Here is a 21498-nt window from a genome sequence, read left to right as displayed (position 1 = left end):
AGCAGGGAATAGGCACCTGCATAGACTGTCACCTCGAGGGCAGTGCCATGTAAACATGTGTGTCTATAAATGCTTACCATGCATGTGTTCCAGAGCTCACTCAGTCATTCAACAAACGTATAGTGAACACCTACTTGCCTCTAGACTCTCCATTCATCTCCCGTAACTGTCCATCTTTCTAAAGTTTACACAGCGTTCGCAGCCGAAGCTGTGCCTTGGGATTGGCGGTTATGAGCAGGCACTCACCCACTTCACCTGATAGATGGATGGCTTTCAGGGCCTGCCCCTTCACTGTGATCTGTGTCTTTATTTAACTTTGTGTGTATGTTTTTGGAATACAACAGACATAAGGAAAAATTGCTTAAACCAAAAATACACAAGACAATGAATTTTTAAAATAAATTTATTTATTTTTATTTATTTACTTTTGGCTGCGTTGAGTCTGTTGTTGCGCGCAGGCTTTCTCTAGTTGCGGGGGCTACTCTTCGTCACTGTGCGTGGGCTTCTCATTGCAGTGGCTTTTCTTGTCACAGAGCATGGGCTCTAGGCACTCGGGCTTCAGTAGTTGTGGCACGCAGGCTCAGTAGCTGTGGCTCGTGGGCTCTAGAGCACAGGCTCAGTAGTTGTGGTGTATGTGCTTAGTTGCACAAGTGAAGAAACGGTTTCAACAGGCATCATCAGGGAGCAGAGCCCAGTGTCCCAACCACGTTTGGCCCATGGGTGGCACGTGAGCCTAAGATGTGTCCACTTCCCTGATCTCTGGATCCTCAGGAGGCCAGTGAGGCAGGACTGAGGCGGCTTAAATACTAAGGGAAGGAACCTGCCAAGATGCTCATCAGGTAGGAGCTTGAGCGGAGGCCTTCTGACTCTGGCCTCTTTTGACTAAGACTCCATGGGTAGAATTGCCTTTCTCTCTGAGGACTCGTGTCTGTGGGAGCTCTGGAGCCAGAGGGAAGGAGGAGGCTCCATGTGAGAGGGGAGCTGGGAGCAGCGGGCACCCAAGATGAATTCCACGCAATCCTACCCGCCTGCAAAACAAAGCCTGCGGCCTCCTGGGATCCAGAGCCTGTGTGCATGTGTGTGAGCAGAGCGTGGAGTGGACAAGGGGCACATATAGGTGAGGCTGCACAGGGGTGACTGTCTATGTATGTGTCCTGGGGGGTGTGCATAGGAGTGTGGACACAGCTGGGGTTTTTCCTACTGCGTGGAGCGAGCAGGGTCTGTCCTTAGTCACTCTCTTCAGCTCCTGTAAAATCCTGTGCTTAGAGCTCACGTCCATGGCTGGCACCCAGAAGACAAAGTTCCCATCATCCCATGCTCTGAGAGTGACCAGCCCGAGCCCTTCTGCACCACCTAATGCCAGGGGACCTGCCAAGCTTCCTGTCCAGGACGCTCCCAGCTAACTCTCTTGCCCCACCCCCGGTCAGGCACAGAGTTCTCCTGGCCCCTACTTGGAGCTGAGTGAACTAGCCCTGTGACCTAGGAACAGGGAGGGGACTGGACAGAAGGTTCCAGCTGCAGGCAGCGGCTCGGGGAGATGTCCCCCTCAGGAGGCACATGGCGGCATCACAGCACAGCACAGCACAGGGCTGCAGGGGGGTCTCCTCTGGCATCCGGGGCCCTGGCTTAGGAAGGGCAGGGGTGGGACGGGAGGAGGAACTGTGTGCAGAAGCAGCAAGAGAGCAGGGCTGGTGCAGAGAGGCTGGTGGACGAGTGCAAGGGGCCTGGCGCTAGTCAGGGTCAGGAGGACCAGTCCCCCCGAGGTCTCCAGGAGTGCCAGGGTTGAAGAAGCCCGTCCTTGCTCAGGGGCCGGGCAGACACACGGGGGACTGCAAGGGGCTGTCCTGTGGGGGAGGTGCCCCGGCTGGTCCTCTGCTTCGGGTCTGACATCCTCTCCCAGCAGCCAAGCCTCGTGCCCAGCTGGTCCTCCCAGACCCTCCTGCACAGCCGCCCACTCGGGCCTCTGTGGAGCCTGCAGGCCCTGCGTGTGAGGAAGGGCTGCCGGGGGCTGGTGACATGGCCAGGCTGGGCTCTTCTCAAATCTCATTTGGGGTGAAGGATTGGCTTCCTGAGGCCCTAGCGCTGAGCCAAGACTGTAAGGCTTCTTTGCTCAGGGCAGGATGGGCTCTGGCTGGGCCCCTCTAAGGACGTAGTGAGGAAGCTACCACACAACAGCAGGGAGGCTCCTTCCCTGACAGGTACCCGGGAGAGCTTCTTCCCTCGGAGCCTTTGCAGATGAGCCCTTTCTCATGACTCAACTGCCGTGGGAGCCTCAGGTGACAGGCAGGTTGTGGGGCATGAGGGACCCCAGAGTGTGAGGCTACAGGGGCCCTGGGACACGCTTGTCCTGCTGGGGTTCTGGGCCCACAGACCAGGGGTCATGTCCCCTCCTTGTCCCCTCCGCCTTCGCTCCCCTTCTCTCTCTCTTCCATTCCATCCAGCTCCTTTCAAGAGAAGACACACACACTCCATATGACATTGTGAATTTATCCAGGGAGTGGGAAAGAGGGGAAGCCAGGTGAGTGACAAACGGGTAGACCCGTAACACACGGGAGTGATCGGGGGCCCAAGGCGATGGTAGTCACACAGGACTTAGCAGCTACAGTAACGGCTGCCCAGGGTGTCTGTGTCCTAATACCCAGAGCCAGAGAACAAGCCTGTTTTATCTGAGTGGGCCTGTGTAATCACAGAGGTCTTATGGAAGAGAAGGCGATGTGAAGACTGAAGCAGGGGAACATTTGAAGAAGCTGATGGATTTGAATATGGAGGAAGACCCAGGAGCCAAGGATTGCAGCTCTAGATGTGGGAAAAGGCAAAGAGAGGGATCCTCTCCTAGATCCCTGCACAGGGGGCCCTGCCAACATCTTGGTTGTGTCCAGGGAAACCAATTTCCGGCTTCTGACTCCAGAGCTGTCAGAGAATAACTCTGTGTTGTTCGAAGTCCCTAAGGCTGTGGTCAATTGTTTTATCAGCAAAAGGAAGTGAATTCAGGGACAAACAGGCAGGCAGAAGGGGTGAAAGACAGGGAGAGAGTAGACAGACTGGAGGAGGGCAGGTGATCAGGGTTTAGGTGGACAGTCAGAGACACAGGTGGGTCATAGACAGATGGAGAGATAAGCAGATAGGGAGCCTGGAGAAAGGTGCGAGGAGGAGGGCAGAACGTCTGATGGGCAGGAAGCAGGAGATGAGGTAGGCCGGCAGGTGGGCAGATAGAAGCAGGAAGTGGGCACAGAGGCAAGGACAGGAGAGAGTGACAGCGAGCCAGGACGGCAGGCAGGGGCCTCAGAGCTCGTCCTTGTCTCCAGCAAGCATTACAGGAGCTTCCTAAGCTGCAAGTGGATCCCATTCTTGGGCTTCAGCACAACTTTTGGAATGGGAACAGGGACCCTGGAGGGATCCGGTGCCAGCTCAAAGCGAAGCAAGGTCAGGGCCACGGCCACCTTCATCTCATTCATGGCAAACTGCTTCCCGATGCAGTTCCTGGGTCAGGGAGGGAAAAGGAAGTGAGCAGAGGCTTCTAACCCCTGCCGGGCACAGGGCAGTCAGGGTTCTCCTCCACGTGGCCCAGCCCCGATCCCTTCCTTATGGGTCACACTGAACGTGCCGTCCAAGCCTCGGTCCACCCTCTCCCCCTGACCTTTACAAAGCCCACCTCTCTCCAGGACTAACTCCTAACTCCTACTTCTGCTCTCAGCCGTAGCAAGTCCTGTTGGGGAGGTCGGTGCTCTAAGCCACAGGGTCAAGTCACGTGAATCAGTAAATGTGAATTAGTACTTTGTTCACTCGTCCACAGGCAGTTTCTGGTTTCAGGCCAGGCCAGGGCACTGTAGGGGGCTGTGGGCCACTCTCGGGCCCTCACCACCCATGGCAGACAAGCAGGAGACCCAGTCCCCAGACAGAACAGGACAGAGTTGTGTAAGAAAGTCAGGATGGCAACTGGGAGGCTTCTTGGAGGGACCACGGGTTAGCGCCCCTCGACCTGCTGGACCACTTGCCTCCCAGTCAATGCTCTGGCCTCCTGTCTCCCCGCAGCCCCTCAGTCAACCCGCCCCTGGAACCTTCCCATTCTACTCCAGCAAGGCCCCTCCTCCCGTCCCGTGGGCTCCCCACTGGCCTCTTCAGTCTCCTTGCCTCCCCTCCCTCTAATGCAGCCACGGCGGCTCGGGGCCTGCTGCGCCCTCCATCACAGCAAGGACACGTCGCGGGGCCTCAGCTGGCGTCACAGAGCTCTCTGGGCTGCTCCTCACTCACCTCGCCCCTGTCCAGCCCCTCTTCCTCACTCCACTCCTGTTGAAGTCCCCTCCCCCTGCCTCTGCCGGCCACATGCTCAAGACTCAGTCTAGTGACCGCCTGGCCTCCCGCCTCTGCCGCCTGCACCTCTTTCTCTGACATCCCCAAGCAGCTTTAGTGTTAACTCAAGGACACATCACTGTCCCGTGACCAGGACAGTGCCAGAAACATGGAACATTCCACAATCTGCTCAGTGAATGAATGAATGAGTGAAGAGTGGATGAATGCATGATGTCTGTCTTGTAAGGCAAACGTACTGACCACTACACTATGGAAACATCACATGTCTGTCTTGAATAGTGCTAGTTGTTTCTTGACTGTGAACTCTTGGAGCAAGGAAAGTTCCTTTCGTCTCTGTGTTCCCGTCTTGTAATATATGGTTTGGCACACAGAGGCTTGCTTAATAAATAGCTTTCTATTTGAACAAAGTTAATTGAATTGAAAAAAAAGGACTGGATTAAAATTAAACATTATTTCAGACCTCGGAATTGACTTGCCAGGTACCCCCTCTCCTCTGTTGGCAGCCGCATGACCTGCAGCCAATGTCTACAAGGAAGAACAGGACCCTGGCACAGACCAAATCCTAGAGCAAATTCTGGGAATGTGTTACGTCAAGCCTGTTTGTGAAGGATGATTCACCAACTGAAAATTTCACATAATTATACACTCAGAAAAACCTTGGATTACTAAATAGTTCCAAAGTTATGAAAGTTACTATTTCAGGGGGGATCTGTAGCCATTGAAGATTTTCACAGCAGTCATTTTGGAGTGTATCATCCAGCTTAACAGCTATATCATACATGCTTTATATTTTACACAGCAGGAAGTTCTCAAATGCATGTGTCAAACACAAAATAGTGAATTTTCTCTCAAAAGCACTTGATTGCCTTCAATTTCAACCTTTTTTGACAAAGTTAGACTCTGTAGATTCTGGGACTATGGTATATAATCCCCACTACATATATAGAATTTTGGCAGCCAGAAATGGTGTCATGTTTATATGAATATGCAGTCACAACTGTTAGGTTTGACTACAGAAATAGAAAAGACACACGTGGCTATGTAACTTTCTTCAAACGGCAACTGTAAGTGATCACATACATGGTTTGAAGCCTCAGGAGAAGAAAAGCAGTTGGAAATCTAAATCCATGCAAACACGACTGATGATACAGTCAGAGGTGGATTGTTGAATTAAGTAGAAAAGGCAGTGGGCTGGACTAGGAATGTGTGAAGAGAGAAAACCATCTTTAAAGATGACTGATAATTGTGGAAAGCAAACATCTGAAGTTTACCTTTCATGAAAAATTCTAAAGCTGAAAAGTCATACTCCTAAAGTGAGGAAAACCCTGGAATACTTTGGAGCGGCCACGGCCATGGAAATGTGGCTGGTCATTGTGGAAGTCAGGAGGTCAAGGTCTCCACGGTGTGCCCTGAAGTTCTTCTTGTACATGGGGACACACGCCTCCTTCTCAAAACGTTAACATACAGGGACATAACTGCATACACCACATATGAATGTAGACAGTCACACACATCAGGTAGCACCCAGTGACACCCAGATGCCCCAGGTACAGAAGGCCTCACCTGGATCCTCCTGAGAAGGGCAGGAAAGCATGGCTGTGTTGAGAAGAACCTGGTGCAAACCGGGATGGGTCAAACACCTGCAGAGAGAGCACCGGGGCCAGGACAGGTGGGGTCAAACTCCTTGCACCAACCCACCAGGGGACAAGAATCCCCTAGAGGGAGCAGGGAGGTGCTGGTCTGGAGAGAGCATCCCATCCCCTCCTCTATCATACCTCTGGATTTGGCCACACCTTCGGGTTGTGGTGAAGCCCATAAAAGAAGAGGGAGACTGGGATTCCTGTGGGGCAGGGAGGAGAGAGAGAAGACCGCTGGTAACCATGGCAACAGGGGCAATGTGCACAAAAGGCCTGGGAGCCACCATGAGAGCTACCCTCCATCACTCTGAATGAAATGGTGCTCTTGCAAGACAGGTAGGCTGGAGGTGACAAAGCACAACAGCACAGATTAGGAGTAGGTAACCATGCCCAGGGTTGAGAAGGAAAAGAATTGGAGGCTTACATTTAGGAGCAATTCAAGTGACAACTCTCATTTATCAGGTACCATCATGAGTCCTCGGGGAATGTGGATTAACTCATTTAATCCTTACAGCAGCCCTCAAGGAAGGCACTCCTATCCCCATGTGCAAATGACTCACCTAAGCTTCTGAGAGATTAAGGGACGTGACCATAATCCCACAGTTAGGAAGTGGCAGAGCTGGGATTCAGACCCACTGGGAGGTGAGCCAATTGGTGGCCTCCAACCACGGCAGGGCTCTCAGACCTATTCATCAGCTGCTCTCTACCATCCACCTGAGGGCTCCTCAGAGACTGGACCATCTGACCCATGACAGTGGATTCTCTGAGCTCCCTCATTTACTTAGACCCTGTAAAGAAAGAACCACATCTCCACCTGCTTCTCTCTTAAGCCTTGATGTCTCAAGGAATTAGAATTTTTGGGCTCTATTACAAGACCACCTTCAGGGGCTAGGATTTGTTTACTGATCTTTTGCTGTGTTCAACTTCTATGTCAAGCATTTTACAAAACTTGTCCAAACTACAGAGTAAACATTAATTATTTTAAGGTGGAAACGAGTCAGAGCATCCCAGAACTGGGAAAGCACATGTGTATTTCTGATCTCCCATGTGGTCTTGCAGAGTGCTTAGTTTAGTGGGTGTGGTGAAGTTCATACCTGCAGGTAAGGAGCGTCCATCAGGGAAGGTGATGGGCTTGCTCAGATCTCTGAAAATGAATGGCACTGGTGGATAGAGTCGTAGTGCCTCCTTGATGCACATGGTGATGTAGGGCATCTGTTCCAGGTGGTCCCTGAAAGGCAGCCCATTTGAGAGCGGCAGAGCCAGACAATCAGGGGTTCTCCATTAGCTGAGAGGCAAGGTTCTTCCATCTGTTGGGCACTCACAAGGTGATGGAGGCGCCATCCCCCAGGAGGCTCTGGATCTCTTCCCGGCACCTCTGCTGATGCTCAGGGTGGGAGGCCAGAGCATAGAGGGTCCAGGAGATGCCAGTGGCTGTGGTGTCGTGACCCTCAAACATGAATGTATCCACTTCGGCACGGAGCTCCCTGTCAGACAAGCTGCTCCCATTCTCCATCTGCGGAGGCAGGGAGAGTGCAGGGTTTGCCCTTCCTCTGTGCTTCTGGGCAAAGCCTCAGGCCTCTCCTGCCCACACTCACTCTGGCAAAGAGGAGGATGTCCAGGAAATCCAAGTGCCTCTTGCTCCTCACCTTCTCCAGTTCTCCCTCCTTCTGCAGGTGAGCTTTCCTCAGCTTGATCACTTCATCTGTCCCAGAACAGTGGTTCCCAGGCAGAGCTGAGGGCTCTGGGGAACCAGATGCAGCACCCACCATACTCCTATCTGCCCCTCAGGCCCAATCTGGGTACCAGGTGGATGAGGACGAGGGTGGGAATGGGCGCACATGTCAGGGCAGAGAGCTCCAGCATCGTCTGATCCAGGTCGGGCATCCCCTCAATAGCACAGCCCATGGAGGCTCTGCCTCAATGATGCTGGGAGGGGGTCTCATTCAACCATCGCCAAAGTGTGTACCCAGTGTGGGTGTGTGCCAGCCCCTGAAGAGGAAGCAGGAGTCTGGGCTCTGCCTGAGGGGTCAAGGCCAGGCCCTTTTACATGTGCATGATGGGGGTGGGAGGGCGGGAGACGCCCAGAAGGATTAGAAGAACCTGTGTGTTGATGGGTGAGCTGACAGGCCCGGTGGCTCCAGCGGCCTTCAGGGGTCAGCCTGTAGATGATGTCGTTCTGGTAGAAGATATTCCTCACCCGGGAAAAACTCAGATTGCTGAGGTCCTTGATGGCCTGGATGTAGGATTGGATTTTCCTGAAGGGAGAGGATGCAGAGGAGACTGGAGTGGAGGGAGCCTCTGACCTGGAGACGGAGTGGGGCTCCAGGTGGGGACTCCTCAGTCAGTGGGTACAGGCAGCACTGAGGCTTTGTTATTTCTGCCTTACAGCCCTGGAGACACTTAGTCCTTTACAAGTGGCCTGAGTGGCCAGGTTTCTCCCTGTTCAGGAATCAGGGGCCTATGACTGAGTCAAGGTTGGTCTGGGTGGAATTTGACCATGGTCCATGACTCTGTGCAGAATGTTGCTTTCTGTGCTGAGAAGCATCCATGCTGCCCTAACTGCCTCTCAGGTAAGTCCTCCCCAGCTGGTGAGAACAAGGACCCTGCCATTGAAAGGTTTTCACTGACCTGTCTGTCTGGATGCTGCCCTGGTGGCTGAAGGCACACTTCATGATGGTGTCCAGGGTCATCAAGGAGACGGGTCCAAGGACCTCCAGATGTGAGTCCAGGCTGACGAGCTCCTCCCATTTGTCCTGTGGTGGGAGGGGGACATTGACCCTGCTCTGCTCTCCCAGAAGGCCTGTGCTGACAAGGCCAGGCTCTCTCTCTGTCTCTCTAAATCTTCGGATGAGATTTCCTCACTTTCTAAGCAGATGTGTTTTAGCAATTCAAGGCTGTATCACACACGTGTAATGTGACGCCTATTTTCTCAGAATCTTTTATTATATAATCAATCATGTTCTCTCATAATATTCTGTATCAGTTCCAAATTTTAGGAACAAGTTTTGATCATAACAACCTTATGGGAGGCCAGAAAGCATAGTTTCTCAGGGAACAAATGTGGAATCTTTTGTGTCCTGAGATTGGAACCAGACAGGTGATGTCCAACACTAGTATGCAAATATTTCAAGGCAAGGAAAAGCTTATGGGGCTCTATTGGCTCCTAGGAAGGGACATGAGGTACTTCAATTCCTTTTATTCATTCAATGTTAGCTGAGACCAGGTGGTGCCCAGTCCGGATGAGAGGTGATGCTTGTGAAGACCCAGCTCTCTGAGTGTAGACCTGGCCTCATTTCCTCCCATGAGTGGCTCAATTCCATGCAGAGGCCCTGGACTCCATGCCAGAGCCTATCTGAGTGACATCCTGGTTTGCCCACTCTATCACTGAAGCTGCCATTGTCCAGGGCAGCCCGGGGCAGTTTGCACTGCTGTACAGGGGAATGACCCTTGCTCTTTCCTTTGTGTTGAAGATGTGGAGATGAGAGGAGAGTGGACCCTGAATACAACATGGCCCTGCTTTCCCTTTCCTCAGATCCAAGCTGGTGCTGGGATACCCTTCTGTCCCATCCAGTTTTGGTGAGCACTGTCTCAGAGTACATTCTGAATGCATCATTCTGGGGGCTGTGTCTGACGGATGCCTGAGGGACACAAGTGTCTGAGAGTGGACCTTTTTTTTTTTTTTTGTGGTACCCGGGCCTCTCACTGTTGTGGCCTCTCCCATTGTGGAGCACAGGCGCCGGATGCACAGGCTCAGCGGCCATGGCTCACGGGCCCAGCCGCTCCGCAGCATGTGAGATCTTCCCGGACTGGGTCACGAACCCGTGTCCCCTGCAATGGCAGGCGGACTCTCAACCACTGCGCCACCAGGGAAGCCCCTGAGAGTGGACTCTGTCAGCTGTGCTGGATATGAGTGGGTCCAGGTGACAAGGGATGGACTCACCAGCATCACTCGGACAGAGTCGGCCATGAGACCCACGTAGGGCTTCAGGATGTCATAGTGGAAGGCTGGGGTCAGCATCCGCCGGTGCTGGAACCACGTCTGCCCCTCCAACACAAGCAAACCATTCCCTAGGCCACAGATGGGTGTGTGTGTGGGTTGGGGAGCCTGGATAAGAGGGACGACTGAGCACAACTTGGGAGGAACCAAGGGTGTCAGGAAAAGACACGTCATGGGCAAAGGTAGGAAAGGACAGTACAGTTCAGGAATGTGAATTTCCAAAATGGCTGGTCCATAGGATGTGATTATGACAGCTGTGAGACAGAGGTTGAAAAAGAGTAGGGGGGCAGGTGATAGAAGGTATTAATTAATAGTCAGGCTGAGAATATCACAGAGGACTGAGGAGTGATGAAGACGAGGCTGAGTTTCAGGAGGGCTATCAGCACCATTACAAAGGGTGAGAGTTTCACTGGAAGGAGAGAAATGAGGCTTGACTGAGAGATGAGGTGGTGACAGGGTGCCTGGCACCTGTTGTTCTCCATTAACCAAAGTGGTAGCTCTTGGTAAACCTAACTGGTGGGTGGACTGCAGTTGTATTTAAATGTACTTACCAATCCAGGGAATCAGCAATCTGTAGGCATCATGAGACTTTGGGTCTGAAAGGTAAGGAAGGAAAGTGGAGGGCACCAAACAAGACAGGCAGCCCCCAGAGCAGCTGTGGTACCTTCCATTCCTGATGCTTGTCAGCTGGCAGTCTGTCTCAAGCCACCTCCCTTTTGCCTCCCATCCCTCACTCTCTCTGTCCTGATGGTCACTGTGGGCCCAGGAAGGCAGACTCAGTGTCCCAGCAGCAGAACACCCACAGGACTAAGATGGTGAATTGGCAAGAAAGATAGGCTCTGCTCAGTGCCACAGAGTAAGAAAGAAGCCTGTGGTTTTCCTACAGCTTGTGGTGGTTTGGCCATTTCATGACCCAGGACAGGCAACAGGGAGAGGTGTCAAACCTAAATCAGTGTGGACAGGGAATTGTCTTCCAGACCTGGGATCATCTCAATTGGGTTAAAACAAGAAAGAAAGTAAGACAGAAAAGAGAAGTCAGCCCCACCCAGGTGTTTAAGCATTCACTAGAAGTGAATAATGTTGGCCTTAGTCTGGCTTGTGGGCTGCAAGGATGGTTGGTAGAGAGTCAGGTATTGATGGCTGAAGTGCCAGTTTCTTCTGGAATTTCACAGATCCAAGGGCATGTACTCAGGAGGGAAGATTTTCTCCTGCTGGGATGTGGGTTTCCCTCTCACCTGATCTCCCCAGGACCACCTTCATGTAGTCAGGGTCATAGATCAACACTTGGGCTTTCGTCCCCCACAGCCAGCGAACACAGGCACTTGGGTATTTCTCTACCCTCTTCAGTAGGGGTCGCAGCTCGGTCTCCTCTTGGAACTGTCCCCAGGGGAAAGATAAATCAATAAAACCCTTCTGTGAGTTCCAGTGCTGGAGTGGGGGTGAAGGGCAGGATGGGTACAGGGAGATCGTTCTTGATCGATCCGCAGAACTAGGAGTTTGGAACTATTTCTTCTGACCTGGGCTCTGCCCCAGACCTTGCTGGCTGTCCACCTTCGTCCTAAGACCACATTCTGTCCCCTTGTCGGGTAGAGCCCTGGGCCACCGGTACGAACTGCCTACAGAAACTTACATCAGGGATTCACTCCCAGGCGTAGAAAACTTTGGGAGGTGATTCGTACAACAGTTGCATGAGCAATTTATGATAATTTGTATCACTTGGTAAGCAGTTTTGTTGTATAATTTTGTTTATTTAGAGAATAAGATAGATTATATGTTTAAAATTAAATGTATACATTAATTTCATTTTGTCTTACGTGTTTTATATTTTCAATAGTATCTCAGCATACATATAAATGTTAATTTGAAAGAGTGTTTGGGATGTATATGGCTAAGTGAAAAAAATTAAATACTAAATTGTGGTTTGAATCATATTATTTTACATATTGAGAGAGTACACAGATTCTGGATGTATACATGAAAATGGTATTGAACTAAGGTTTTGACGTGTGGATTATTTTAACCCATTTTCATTTACCTGTGTCCAGAAACTTGTGTGCACTTTCCACCGCCTAGAGGAACCTCTTGAAACTCCTCAGTGTGGACCACAAAGGCCCTTGCTTTCTGGCTTTACCCTCTCTATTCTTGCCTCCTGCCGGGCTGGCGAGTCCATAGGACCCATTGCTCTGCCTCCAAAGATGCTGCCGCCAGTGCTCCTTGCACTGGCCCTACCTGCTCACACTTCTAGGCCTCTGCCCAGGTTCTTTCCTCTACCTGTTGTGCCCCTCCTCTTTGCCACAGAGCAACTGCCTCTCCTTAACCTTGGAGATTCAGCTTCGTTTTATCACCTCTGGATTTCTCGTCAACATTTCGTCCTAGGCATGTTCCATGCAGTCACCTTGTCTTTAATTCAATGGCTTCTGTGTAACTCAAAGCAACCATCTGCCACTTTGGTATCTAATCTCTGTCTGCATCCTTCTACCATCAGGACTCGCCAGCTCTGAGGCAACTTGCCTACTGGAGGATGGGTTCCTTCACTGAGCACATATTTACTGAGCATTTACTATGTGCCTGGCACTGGTTTAAGGCACTGAATTAGGATGCGGCTGTAGATGCTTGTCTGTTTGGAGCCTCCAGGAGGAGACAGTGAGATTGAGGACATGACAACCATAGGGGCTCATGAATGTGTGATGGAGGGAAGACCAAGCCTCTGGGGAAGCTTTGGGGCAGGAACCCTAACTCAGACCTGAACGTTAGAAAGCTCTTTGTCATGCACTTGCTCATTCATCGAGTCATCATTTACCAAGATGCTCTCGGGTTACAAAGATGAACCAGAGGCGGGCTCTCCCAGAAGGAGCTCACAGCTATGACACTGCAGACAAAACTAGCTGAATCCGGTTAGCACTGCCTTATGAGAAGGACAGCCAAGGGAAAAAGGGTTGTCCCCTGCGCTCGTGGGAGACCCAGAAAGACATCTTGGAGGAAGTGACTTGGGGCTGGGCCTTGGTAGATAGACATATGAGGGACAAGATCATTCCAGGTAGAGGGCACATGGGAGCAGAGTCCCAGAGGCCAGAATGCCCAGGCAGGCGGGGAGGACGCTGAGTAACCTGGGGTGCAGGAGGTTAGGAAGGAGAGGGGAGAGAGATACTGGGCCAGCCCACGTGGGGCTCGGGCTGTTTCCGGTTCCCGTCATTGGCTCCACTCTACAATAATCACGCTGCAGAGAAAGGGAGGCCTCAGCTCTCTGCAGCCCCTGATTTTCTCCCAACATTTGTTCAGTTCACAAGCCCTTGATGAGCCCCTCTCCATGTGGCCCCTGACTTGGCTCTGAGCCCCCCGCCGCCCAGGCTAGTGCTGCCAGTGCTGGGTGGGTAGGCGCTGCCCCTCCCCAGCCTGTAAGCCGCTCCTTCCCTCCTTCCTGTCCCTCCACACATTGGACTGACATCCCTCTGCGCAGGCTCTGTGCAGGGTGCTGGGGGTGAGGGGGATTTCACGCTCGATTCCAAGAGCTCATAGTCCAGTGAGGGAGGACAACAGGCAGGTGACCTCACCCTGTGGATGGTGCAACTCAAATGTCAGTTCTCCTTACCTGGCACCATCCTGGGAACCTCACTCATGTGTGCCAGCAGCTTGTCAGGGTTTAAGAACTGAAATCAGGAGGCTGGAAAATTCCTCAGTCTTAACAAACCGAGCCAGTTTGTCCCTACAGTGACATAAACCCCCACCCAGCAATTGGGTCTCTTTTCCTGTGACCTGACACCTTCCTAGATTCCTGTCTGTCATCTCCACAGACAGTGAGCCCACAGGGCAGCATCCATCAGACTGATGTCTGTGCTCCCAGGCAAGCTCAGGGCCAGGCAGAAAGGATGGGATTGAGGGATGGGGCAGGGAAGCATCTAGAAGCCTGTTCTATGAGAATAGCTGAAGCTGCTCAGCCTGAGACGGGGGAGACTCAGGAAGGAAGAGCCACTGTCCTCAAAGTGCAGGGCTGCTAGGACAGCCTGCAGATCTACCTAAAGAAGGAGTGTCTGACAGACCCGCAGACACCAGCACAGGGTCCTGGGAGGGAGTGAGCTCCCTGGACTGGGATGAAGAGCCAAGATCTGAGGGGTAAGCTGGGTCCTTTTGTGAGGCCACGTGCTTCTCCCACAACAAGGCTTCGTCCCATGGGCTTGCTGACCAGGACCATGGTCTGAGAGACCCGGCCCTCCCTGCCCTCCCACTCCCCTGTCCCACTCCATCCTACCTCCTGCATGTGCCCATAGAGCCAGTGGGAAGGAGGAGACGGGAACTGCTGGAGGGCTTTGAGCAGCCATTGTCTGTGCCGGTAGAGCTGTGCTGCCTTGAGCAGAAGCAGAACCAGGCTGATCAGGAAGACCACCTGCAGGAGCCCAGAGACACTGCCCAGGGCTCTGGTGGGGCTCAGCACAGAGACACTCATGGTGCAGCGGCTTCTGGATTGCTGACTGTCCCTGAAGGTGGCTGACCTCCCCTGAGCACCCACCTGGTCAGGGAGGCTTGCCCCGCCCACCTGGGGGAGGGTGAAGGTGAGGGCAGAGCTCAGACCTGGACTTCCAGAGTTGTCTTTTTTTTTTTTTTTAATTTAAACCAATATCTCTTGTTACAAAATGTAAGTAATATAAAGAGACGATAATATTTATAAATAGAAATGGGAGTTTGGGTTGTAGCAGGATCCTGTAAACTATCACGTGCTTACATTTTAAAAAACTTATACAAATGGAAATGAAACAGAAAAATGAATGTTTTTTAAAACTTCCTTGAATAACGTATCACTGTGATATCTTGTTTAACACTGTGATATTGTACAGAACCAGAGTTTAAGTCTGTAGTATCATCTAACTGTAGACTACCCTGCATGACCACATGAATCTTTTTCATTTGTCCAATGCAACTGAAAATTCCATCTTCCCTGCTTTTTTTTTTTAACTAACCAGTAAGTTAATGAACACTGAGGGTATGGATGCTTAATATTTTCTTAAGTTTGCAGTGATATGTCTGTGTCAATACCCCTGCCTTCCTTCTTAAGAAATGAGAGAATACAAATTTGATATGTAGTAAAAGATGGCTACTACTGAAATATGATAGTCTTAGTTTTAAAAAAGGTTTAGGATTATGTACTTAATATTTAAATACATTTTATTCAGATCTCTTGTTTTAGTCACCTTTTGAGGCTTAAAGATTCTTAAAGCAAGATTCCTTTCAGAGTCATTGTTTTCACCTTGCTATTTATTACTTATTGACTTAATTTGTGTTTTTCTACATCTATCATTCTTTCTCTCTGTATGATCATGCCTTCATCTCTCAGCAAATATTTATGGAGGCTCTACCTCGTACCAGTCACTTTACTAGAAGCTGGAGATACAGTCACAGATAAACAGATACAGTCACTGTCCTTGTGCAGCTGGGTCCAGGCGATACAGGAGGGAACGTCTGCCCTTCTGGGGTTGGCACCTTACCATTCTGCCACCATCATGTCTGAGTGGCACTGCTGAATCCTATTCCAAGAATCTGATTCTAATCTCATGGCCAAGGCGTCTATCTGCTACAGTCAACTGTGGTTGGTGGTGAATAGGGCTTTCAAAGGCCCACCCTTTGCGAGGGAAGAGATCTCAGAGCAGACATCCAAAATGTTTCCACTACAGTGAATGTCAAATACATGAATGAGTAGATGGGTAGAAGGACTCATTCGTTTATCTGGTAACTCTGTGTTGAGTACTTACTTTGGGTCAACTGCCATCCTAGGAGCTAGAGATTCAGCAGTGAACAACAAAATCCCTGCTATTGTGGAGCTCCTGTTCAAGTGGGGGTGTGGGCAGGGCTGACAATCCTGCCCTGAACTGAGACATGTCCTGCTTGAATTCATTCTGGGGGCTGCTCTGTGTTCCCAGGTCACGTCCATCATTGGGACTGCCCTTGTTTGTGATCCAGTGCAGGGACTGACTGGTGGGAGCCTCTTACCTCCCCAGCTATGTTACCTAGTTTTCCTGGATTTCCTCTTGTTGGCCCAGAGGACTTGGGGTCCGTGTTTCTGCACAGGAGCATGCCTCCTTTCTGATTGCTTGGTGCCCAAGCCAGCCAGCTGCCTGCAAATCCTTCTTCATTGGCACTGCCTTTGTTCTACCCAATTATGTATGGCACTCGAATTCCTGACTCTGCCAATATTAGAGGGGTTGAAAGAAATCTCAGTATTATGAGAGCTAGAAATATCTGGTTGTGATTGCTATATTAGGCCAGTAGAAATTGAGAAGTGATTAAGCACCATGAGTCGTATAATTTATGTAAGAGAAATTATCTACTTATTGAGTCTATATATTCTCTGATGGCTATCAGTGTAATGGGAACATCACTGGAGGTGTTTTAGTGGTTCCATCCATCAACTCTTAACTCAGAAAAGTGACAACTGCATCAAAAAAGACCACAATTTCTCAAAATCAAAATAATCTGGAAATCGAATACAACAATTTTCATGAGCAAACTGGGCTTTGGATGACTCTCTGTGGCTGATTCCAATAGAAGCAATCTTAGCTCCACTCTGCTGATAATTGCTCAGCCTCCTTCTCTTGAGAAAAGACTGGTTCTCACTGTGTGCCCTCACCCCCTGCATCCCTCCAGGGCTGAGTGCTGGCTCGCTCAGTGGGTAGGCACTGCCCTTCCCCAGCCTGCAAGCTGCTCCTTTCTCTCTGTCTGCTCTCACTCCACACACTGGGCAGAACATCTCTCCAGGTCAGGCTCTGTGCTGGGTACTGGCATACAGGAAGGGGATGATATCTCAGCCCCAGGAAGCTCGCCGTACGGGGTATGAGGGAAGAGAGCCCAGAGGTGAAGAGACCCTACTTAATGGCACAGTCAAATGTCAATACCCTTTGCCTAGAGGCCATCCTTGAGGCCTGATTGATCAGTTTGCCTGGGAATATCACAGTTTTAACCACTCAGAGTCCTGCATTCCACCAAATGGAGCCAGTTGGCCCCCCTCTGGCTGACATAAGCCTCTACCCAGCAGGTGGGCCTCTTTTCCTGTCACCTGACACCTTCTTAGATTCCTGTGTATCATCTCCATGGACTGTGAACCCACAGGGCAGCATCCATCAGACTGATGTCTGTGCTCCCAGGCAAGCTCAGGGCCAGACAGAGAGGATGGGATTGAGGGATGGGGCAGGGAAGCATCTAGAAGCCTGTTCTATGAAAATAGGTGAGGCTGCTCAGCCTGGAGAGTAGGGAGACTTAGTAAGAAGAGCCGTTGTCCTCAAAGTGCAGGGCTGCCAGGACAGCCTGCAGATCTACCTAAGGAAGGTGTGTCTGACAGACCTGAGGACACCAGGAACACAGGTTCCTGGGAGGGAGTGAGCTCAGCGAACTGGGATGAAGAGCCAAGACCTGAGAGGTAAGCTGGGTTTTCCCCAGGAACCATGTACTTGCTACACAACAAGACTTTGTCCTGTGGACTTGTTGACCATGACCATGCTCTGAGAGCCCTGGCCCTCCCTGCCCTCCCACTCCCCCCGTCCCACCTCTTCCTACCTCCTGGTTGTGCCCGTGGCTAATTAGAAGCCCTTCAAGAACATTTTAATAATCACATTGGATAGATCGGTTTTGCAATATCAATAGCAAAATCATTTCTCCATTCAAATACATAAGAATTTCAAGATTAAGTTTTATCCTTAATCTAAATTATGATATTTTCCTACTAATAAGTTTAATTTGAATTGCAACCAGAAAATGTGCTCAACTGGGACTACATCCCTCACTTCCATCATCCATAGAGGGTCCACCAGTTTCAGTCCTACTTTACTGAAGTACTACAGTTGTAGCAGGAGTAGTTTTATTAATTCCCTTTTATCCTATGTTAGAATGGATATTTATTACGTTGAGGTAGGTTCCCTCTATGCCCACTACCTGGAGAGGTTTTTTGTTTTTTTTTTTAATTTTTTTTAAACCCCACAGTTGTTTATTTATTTATTTATTTGGCTGTGTTGGGTCTTCGTTTCTGTGTGAGGGCTTTCTCTAGTTGTGGCAAGCAGGGGCCACTCTTCATCGCGGTGCGCGGGCCTCTCACTATCGCGGCCTCTCTTGTTGCAGAGCACAGGCTCCAGACGCGCAGGCTCAGTAGTTGTGGCTCACGGGCCCAGTTGCCCCGCGGCATGTGGGATCTTCCCAGACCAGGGCTCGAACCCGTGTCCCCTGCACTGGCAGGCACATTCTCAACCACTGCGCCACCAGGGAAGACCCCTGGAGAGTTTTTATCATAAATGGTTGTTGAATTTCGTCAAAAGCTTTTCCTGCATCTATTGAGGTGATCATATGGTTTTTATTTTTTAATTTGTTAATATGGTGTATCACATTGATTGATTTGCATATATTAAAGAATCCTTGCATTCCTGGGATAAAGCCCACTTGATCATGTTGTATGATCTTTTTAATGTGTTGTTGGTTTCTGTTTGCTACTATATTGTTGAGGATTTTTGTGTCTATAATCCAGGAGCATGGTATATTTCTCCATCTGTTTATGTTTATGAAGATATTGGTCTGTAATTTTCTTTTTTTGTGATATGCTTGTCTGGTTTTGGTATCAGGGTGATGGTGGCCTTGTAGAACGAATTTGGGAGTGTTTCTCCTCTGCAGTTTTTTGGAAAAGTTTGAGAAGGATAGTTGTTAACTCTTCTCTAAATATTTGATAGAATTCGCCTGTGAAGCCATCTGGTCCTGGACTTTTGTTTGTTGGAAGATTTTTAATTACAGTTTCAATTTCATTACCTGTGATTGGTCTGTTTATATTTTCTAACTCCTGGTTCAATCATGGAAAGTTGTACCTTTCCAAGAATTTGTCCATTTCTTCCAGGTTGTCCATTTTATTGGCCTATGGTTGCTTATAGTAGTCTCTTATGATGCTTTGTGTTTCTGCAGTGTCAGTTGTAATCTCTCCATTTTCATTTATAATTTTATTGATTTGAGTCCTCTCCCTTTTTTCTTGATGAGTCTGGTTAAAGGTTTATCAATTTTGTTTATCTTCTCAAAGAACCAACTTTTAGTTTTATTGATCTTTGCTATTGTTTTCTTCGTTTCTATTTCATTTATTTTTGCTCTGATCTTTATGATTTCTTTCCTTCTACTAGGGTTTTCTTTGTTCTTTCTTTTTCTAGTTGCCTTAGGTGTAAGGTTAGATTGTTTATTTGACATTTTTCTTGTTTCTTGAGGTGAGCTTGAATTGCTATAAACTTTCCTCTTAGAACTGCTTTTGCTGCATGCCATATGTTTTGGGTTGTCATGTTTTCATTGTCATGTTTCTAGGTTTTTTTTTTCCTTCTTCTTCTTTGATTTCTTCAGTGATCTCCTGGTTATTTAGCAGTGCACTGTTTAGCCTCCATGTATTTGTGTTTTTTAGTTTTTTTCCTATAATTACCTTCTAATCTCATAGCATTGTGTTCGGAAAAGATGCTTGCTACAATCTTAATTTTCTTAAATTTTCCAAAGCTTGATTTGTGACCCAAGATGTGATCTATTCTGGAGAATGTTCCATGTGCACTTGAGAAGAAAGTATATTCTGCTTTCAGCTGGAATGTCCTAAAAATATCAATTAAGTCTATCTGGTCTATTGTGTCATTTAAAGCTTGTGTTTCCTTATTAATTTTCTGTCTGGATGATCTGTCCATTGGTGTAAGTGAGGTGTTAAAGTCCCCCATTATTATTGTGTTACTGTCGTTTTCTCCTTTTATGGCTGTTAGCATTTGCCTTATGTATTGAGGTGCTCCTATGTTGGGTGCATAGATATTTACAATTGTTATGTTTTCTTCTTGGATTGATCCCTTGATCATTATGTAGTGTCCTTCCTTATCTCTTGTAACAGACTTTATCTTAAAGTCTATTCTATCTAATATGAGTATTGCTACTCTAGCTTTCTTCAGATTTCCATTTGCATGGAATATCTTTTTCCATCCTCTCACTTTCAGTCTGTATGTGTCCCTAGGTCTGAAGTGGGTTTCTTGTAGACAGTATATATAAGGGTCTTGTTTTTGTATCCATTCAGCCAGTCTGTGTCTTTTGGGTGGAGCATTTAATCCATTTACATTTAAGGTAATTATCAATATGTATGTTTCTATTACCATTTTCTTAATTGATTTGGGTTTGTTTTTGTGGGTCTTTTTCTTGAGTTTCCCACTTAGAGAAGTTCATTTAGCATTTGTTGTAGAGCTGGTTTGGTGGTGCTGAATTCTCGTAGCTTTTGCTTGTCTGTAAACTTTTGATCTCTGCATTGAATCTGAATGAGAACTTTGCTGGGTAGAGTAATCTTGGTTGTAGATTTTCCCCTTTCATCACTTTAAATATGTCCTGCCACTCCCTTCTGGCCTGTAGAGTTTCTGCTGAGAAATCAACTGATAACCTTATGGGAATTCCCTTGTATGTTAATTTTTGCTTTTCCCTTGCTGCTTTTAATATATTTTTCTTTGAATTTAATTTTTGTTAGTTTGATTAATATGTGTCTTGGAGTGTTTCTCCTAGGGTTTATCCTGTATGGGACTCTCTGTGCTTCCTGGACTTGAGTGGTTATTTTCTTTCCCATGTTAGGGAAGTTTTCAGCTATAATCTCTTCACATATTTTCTCAGACCCTTTCTCTTTCTATTCTTTTTCTGGGACCCCTATAATTCAAATGTTGGTGTGTTTAATGTTGTCCCAGAGCATTCTGAGACTGTCCTCAATTCTTTTCATTCTTTTTTCTTTATTTTGCTCTGCAGCAGTTATTTCCACCATTTTATCTTCCAGCTCACTTATCCACTCTTCTGCCTCAGTTATTCTGCTATTGATTCCTTCTAGAGTATTTTTAATTTCAATTATTGTGTTGTTCATCACTGTTTGTTTGCTCTTCAGTTCTCCTAGGTCCTTGTTAAACATTTCTTGTATTTTCTCCATTCTGTTTCTGAAATTTTGGATCATCTTTAGTATCATTACTCTGAACTCTTTTTCAGGTAGGTTGCCTATTTCATCTTCATTTATTTGGTCTTGTAGGTTTTTACCTTGCTCCTTCGTCTGTAACATAATTTTTTGTCATTTCATTGTTTTTTTGTTGTTGTTGTTGATGGGTGGGGATGTATTCCCGTCTTACTGGTTGTTTGGCTTGAGGTGTCTAGCACTGGAGTTTGCAGGTGGTTGGTTAGAGCCGGGTCTTGGTGCCGAGATGAGGACCTCCAGGAGGCCTCACTCTGATTAATATTCCCTGAGGTCTGAGGTTCTCTGTTAGTCCAGTGGTTTGGACTCAGTGCTCCCACCACAGGAGCTCAGGCCTGATCTCCGGCCTGAGAACCAAGATCCCACAAGCCATGCAGTACAGCAAAAAACAAAAAAAAGAAAAAAAAAGGAGCTATACAATAACAAAGAATAAAAAATAAAATAAAATTAGAAAGATAAAAAATACATTAAGAAAAATAAAAATATTATTGAAACAACTGCAACAAGATAAAACAAACCACAACAGAATAAAGAAAAAAAAGTGGGTTGTGGGGGGACAAGCCAAAAGGAGCAGGAAAAAAACAAAGAATAAA

At 48.5% G+C, this 21498-nt stretch overlaps 1 protein-coding gene across 2 annotated transcripts; it reads right to left on the bottom strand.

Annotated features, from left to right (window-relative positions):
- Positions 1 to 2467: 2467 nt before the first annotated feature.
- LOC308612701 (taurochenodeoxycholic 6 alpha-hydroxylase-like) lies at positions 2468 to 14422 on the bottom strand. Of its 2 annotated transcripts, XM_081225354.1 has the most exons (12): positions 14192 to 14422; positions 11181 to 11322; positions 10497 to 10541; positions 9889 to 10016; positions 8577 to 8701; positions 8049 to 8203; positions 7544 to 7650; positions 7271 to 7461; positions 7043 to 7176; positions 6087 to 6151; positions 5875 to 5951; positions 2468 to 3480 (listed from the first exon to the last, which is right to left on the bottom strand). In XM_081225354.1, exons 1-12 carry the CDS (start codon positions 14384 to 14386, stop codon positions 3312 to 3314), a joined length of 1533 nt encoding a protein of 510 aa, XP_081081480.1. In that variant the 5' UTR covers positions 14387 to 14422; the 3' UTR covers positions 2468 to 3311. The 2 variants fall into 2 exon arrangements, with proteins under 2 accessions (XP_081081480.1, XP_081081479.1); XM_081225353.1 differs by lacking the exons at positions 2468 to 3480; positions 5875 to 5951; positions 6087 to 6151 and adding an exon at positions 6167 to 6736 and having other exon boundaries at positions 14192 to 14408.
- Positions 14423 to 21498: the final 7076 nt, after the last annotated feature.

Source organism: Mesoplodon bidens (genome assembly GCF_964165515.1).
Source record: "Mesoplodon bidens genome assembly, chromosome: 2".
Taxonomy (NCBI): Eukaryota; Metazoa; Chordata; class Mammalia; order Artiodactyla; family Ziphiidae; genus Mesoplodon; species Mesoplodon bidens.
Note: the sequence above shows the minus strand (reverse complement) of the source record. Positions and strands in the feature narration are given on the sequence as shown.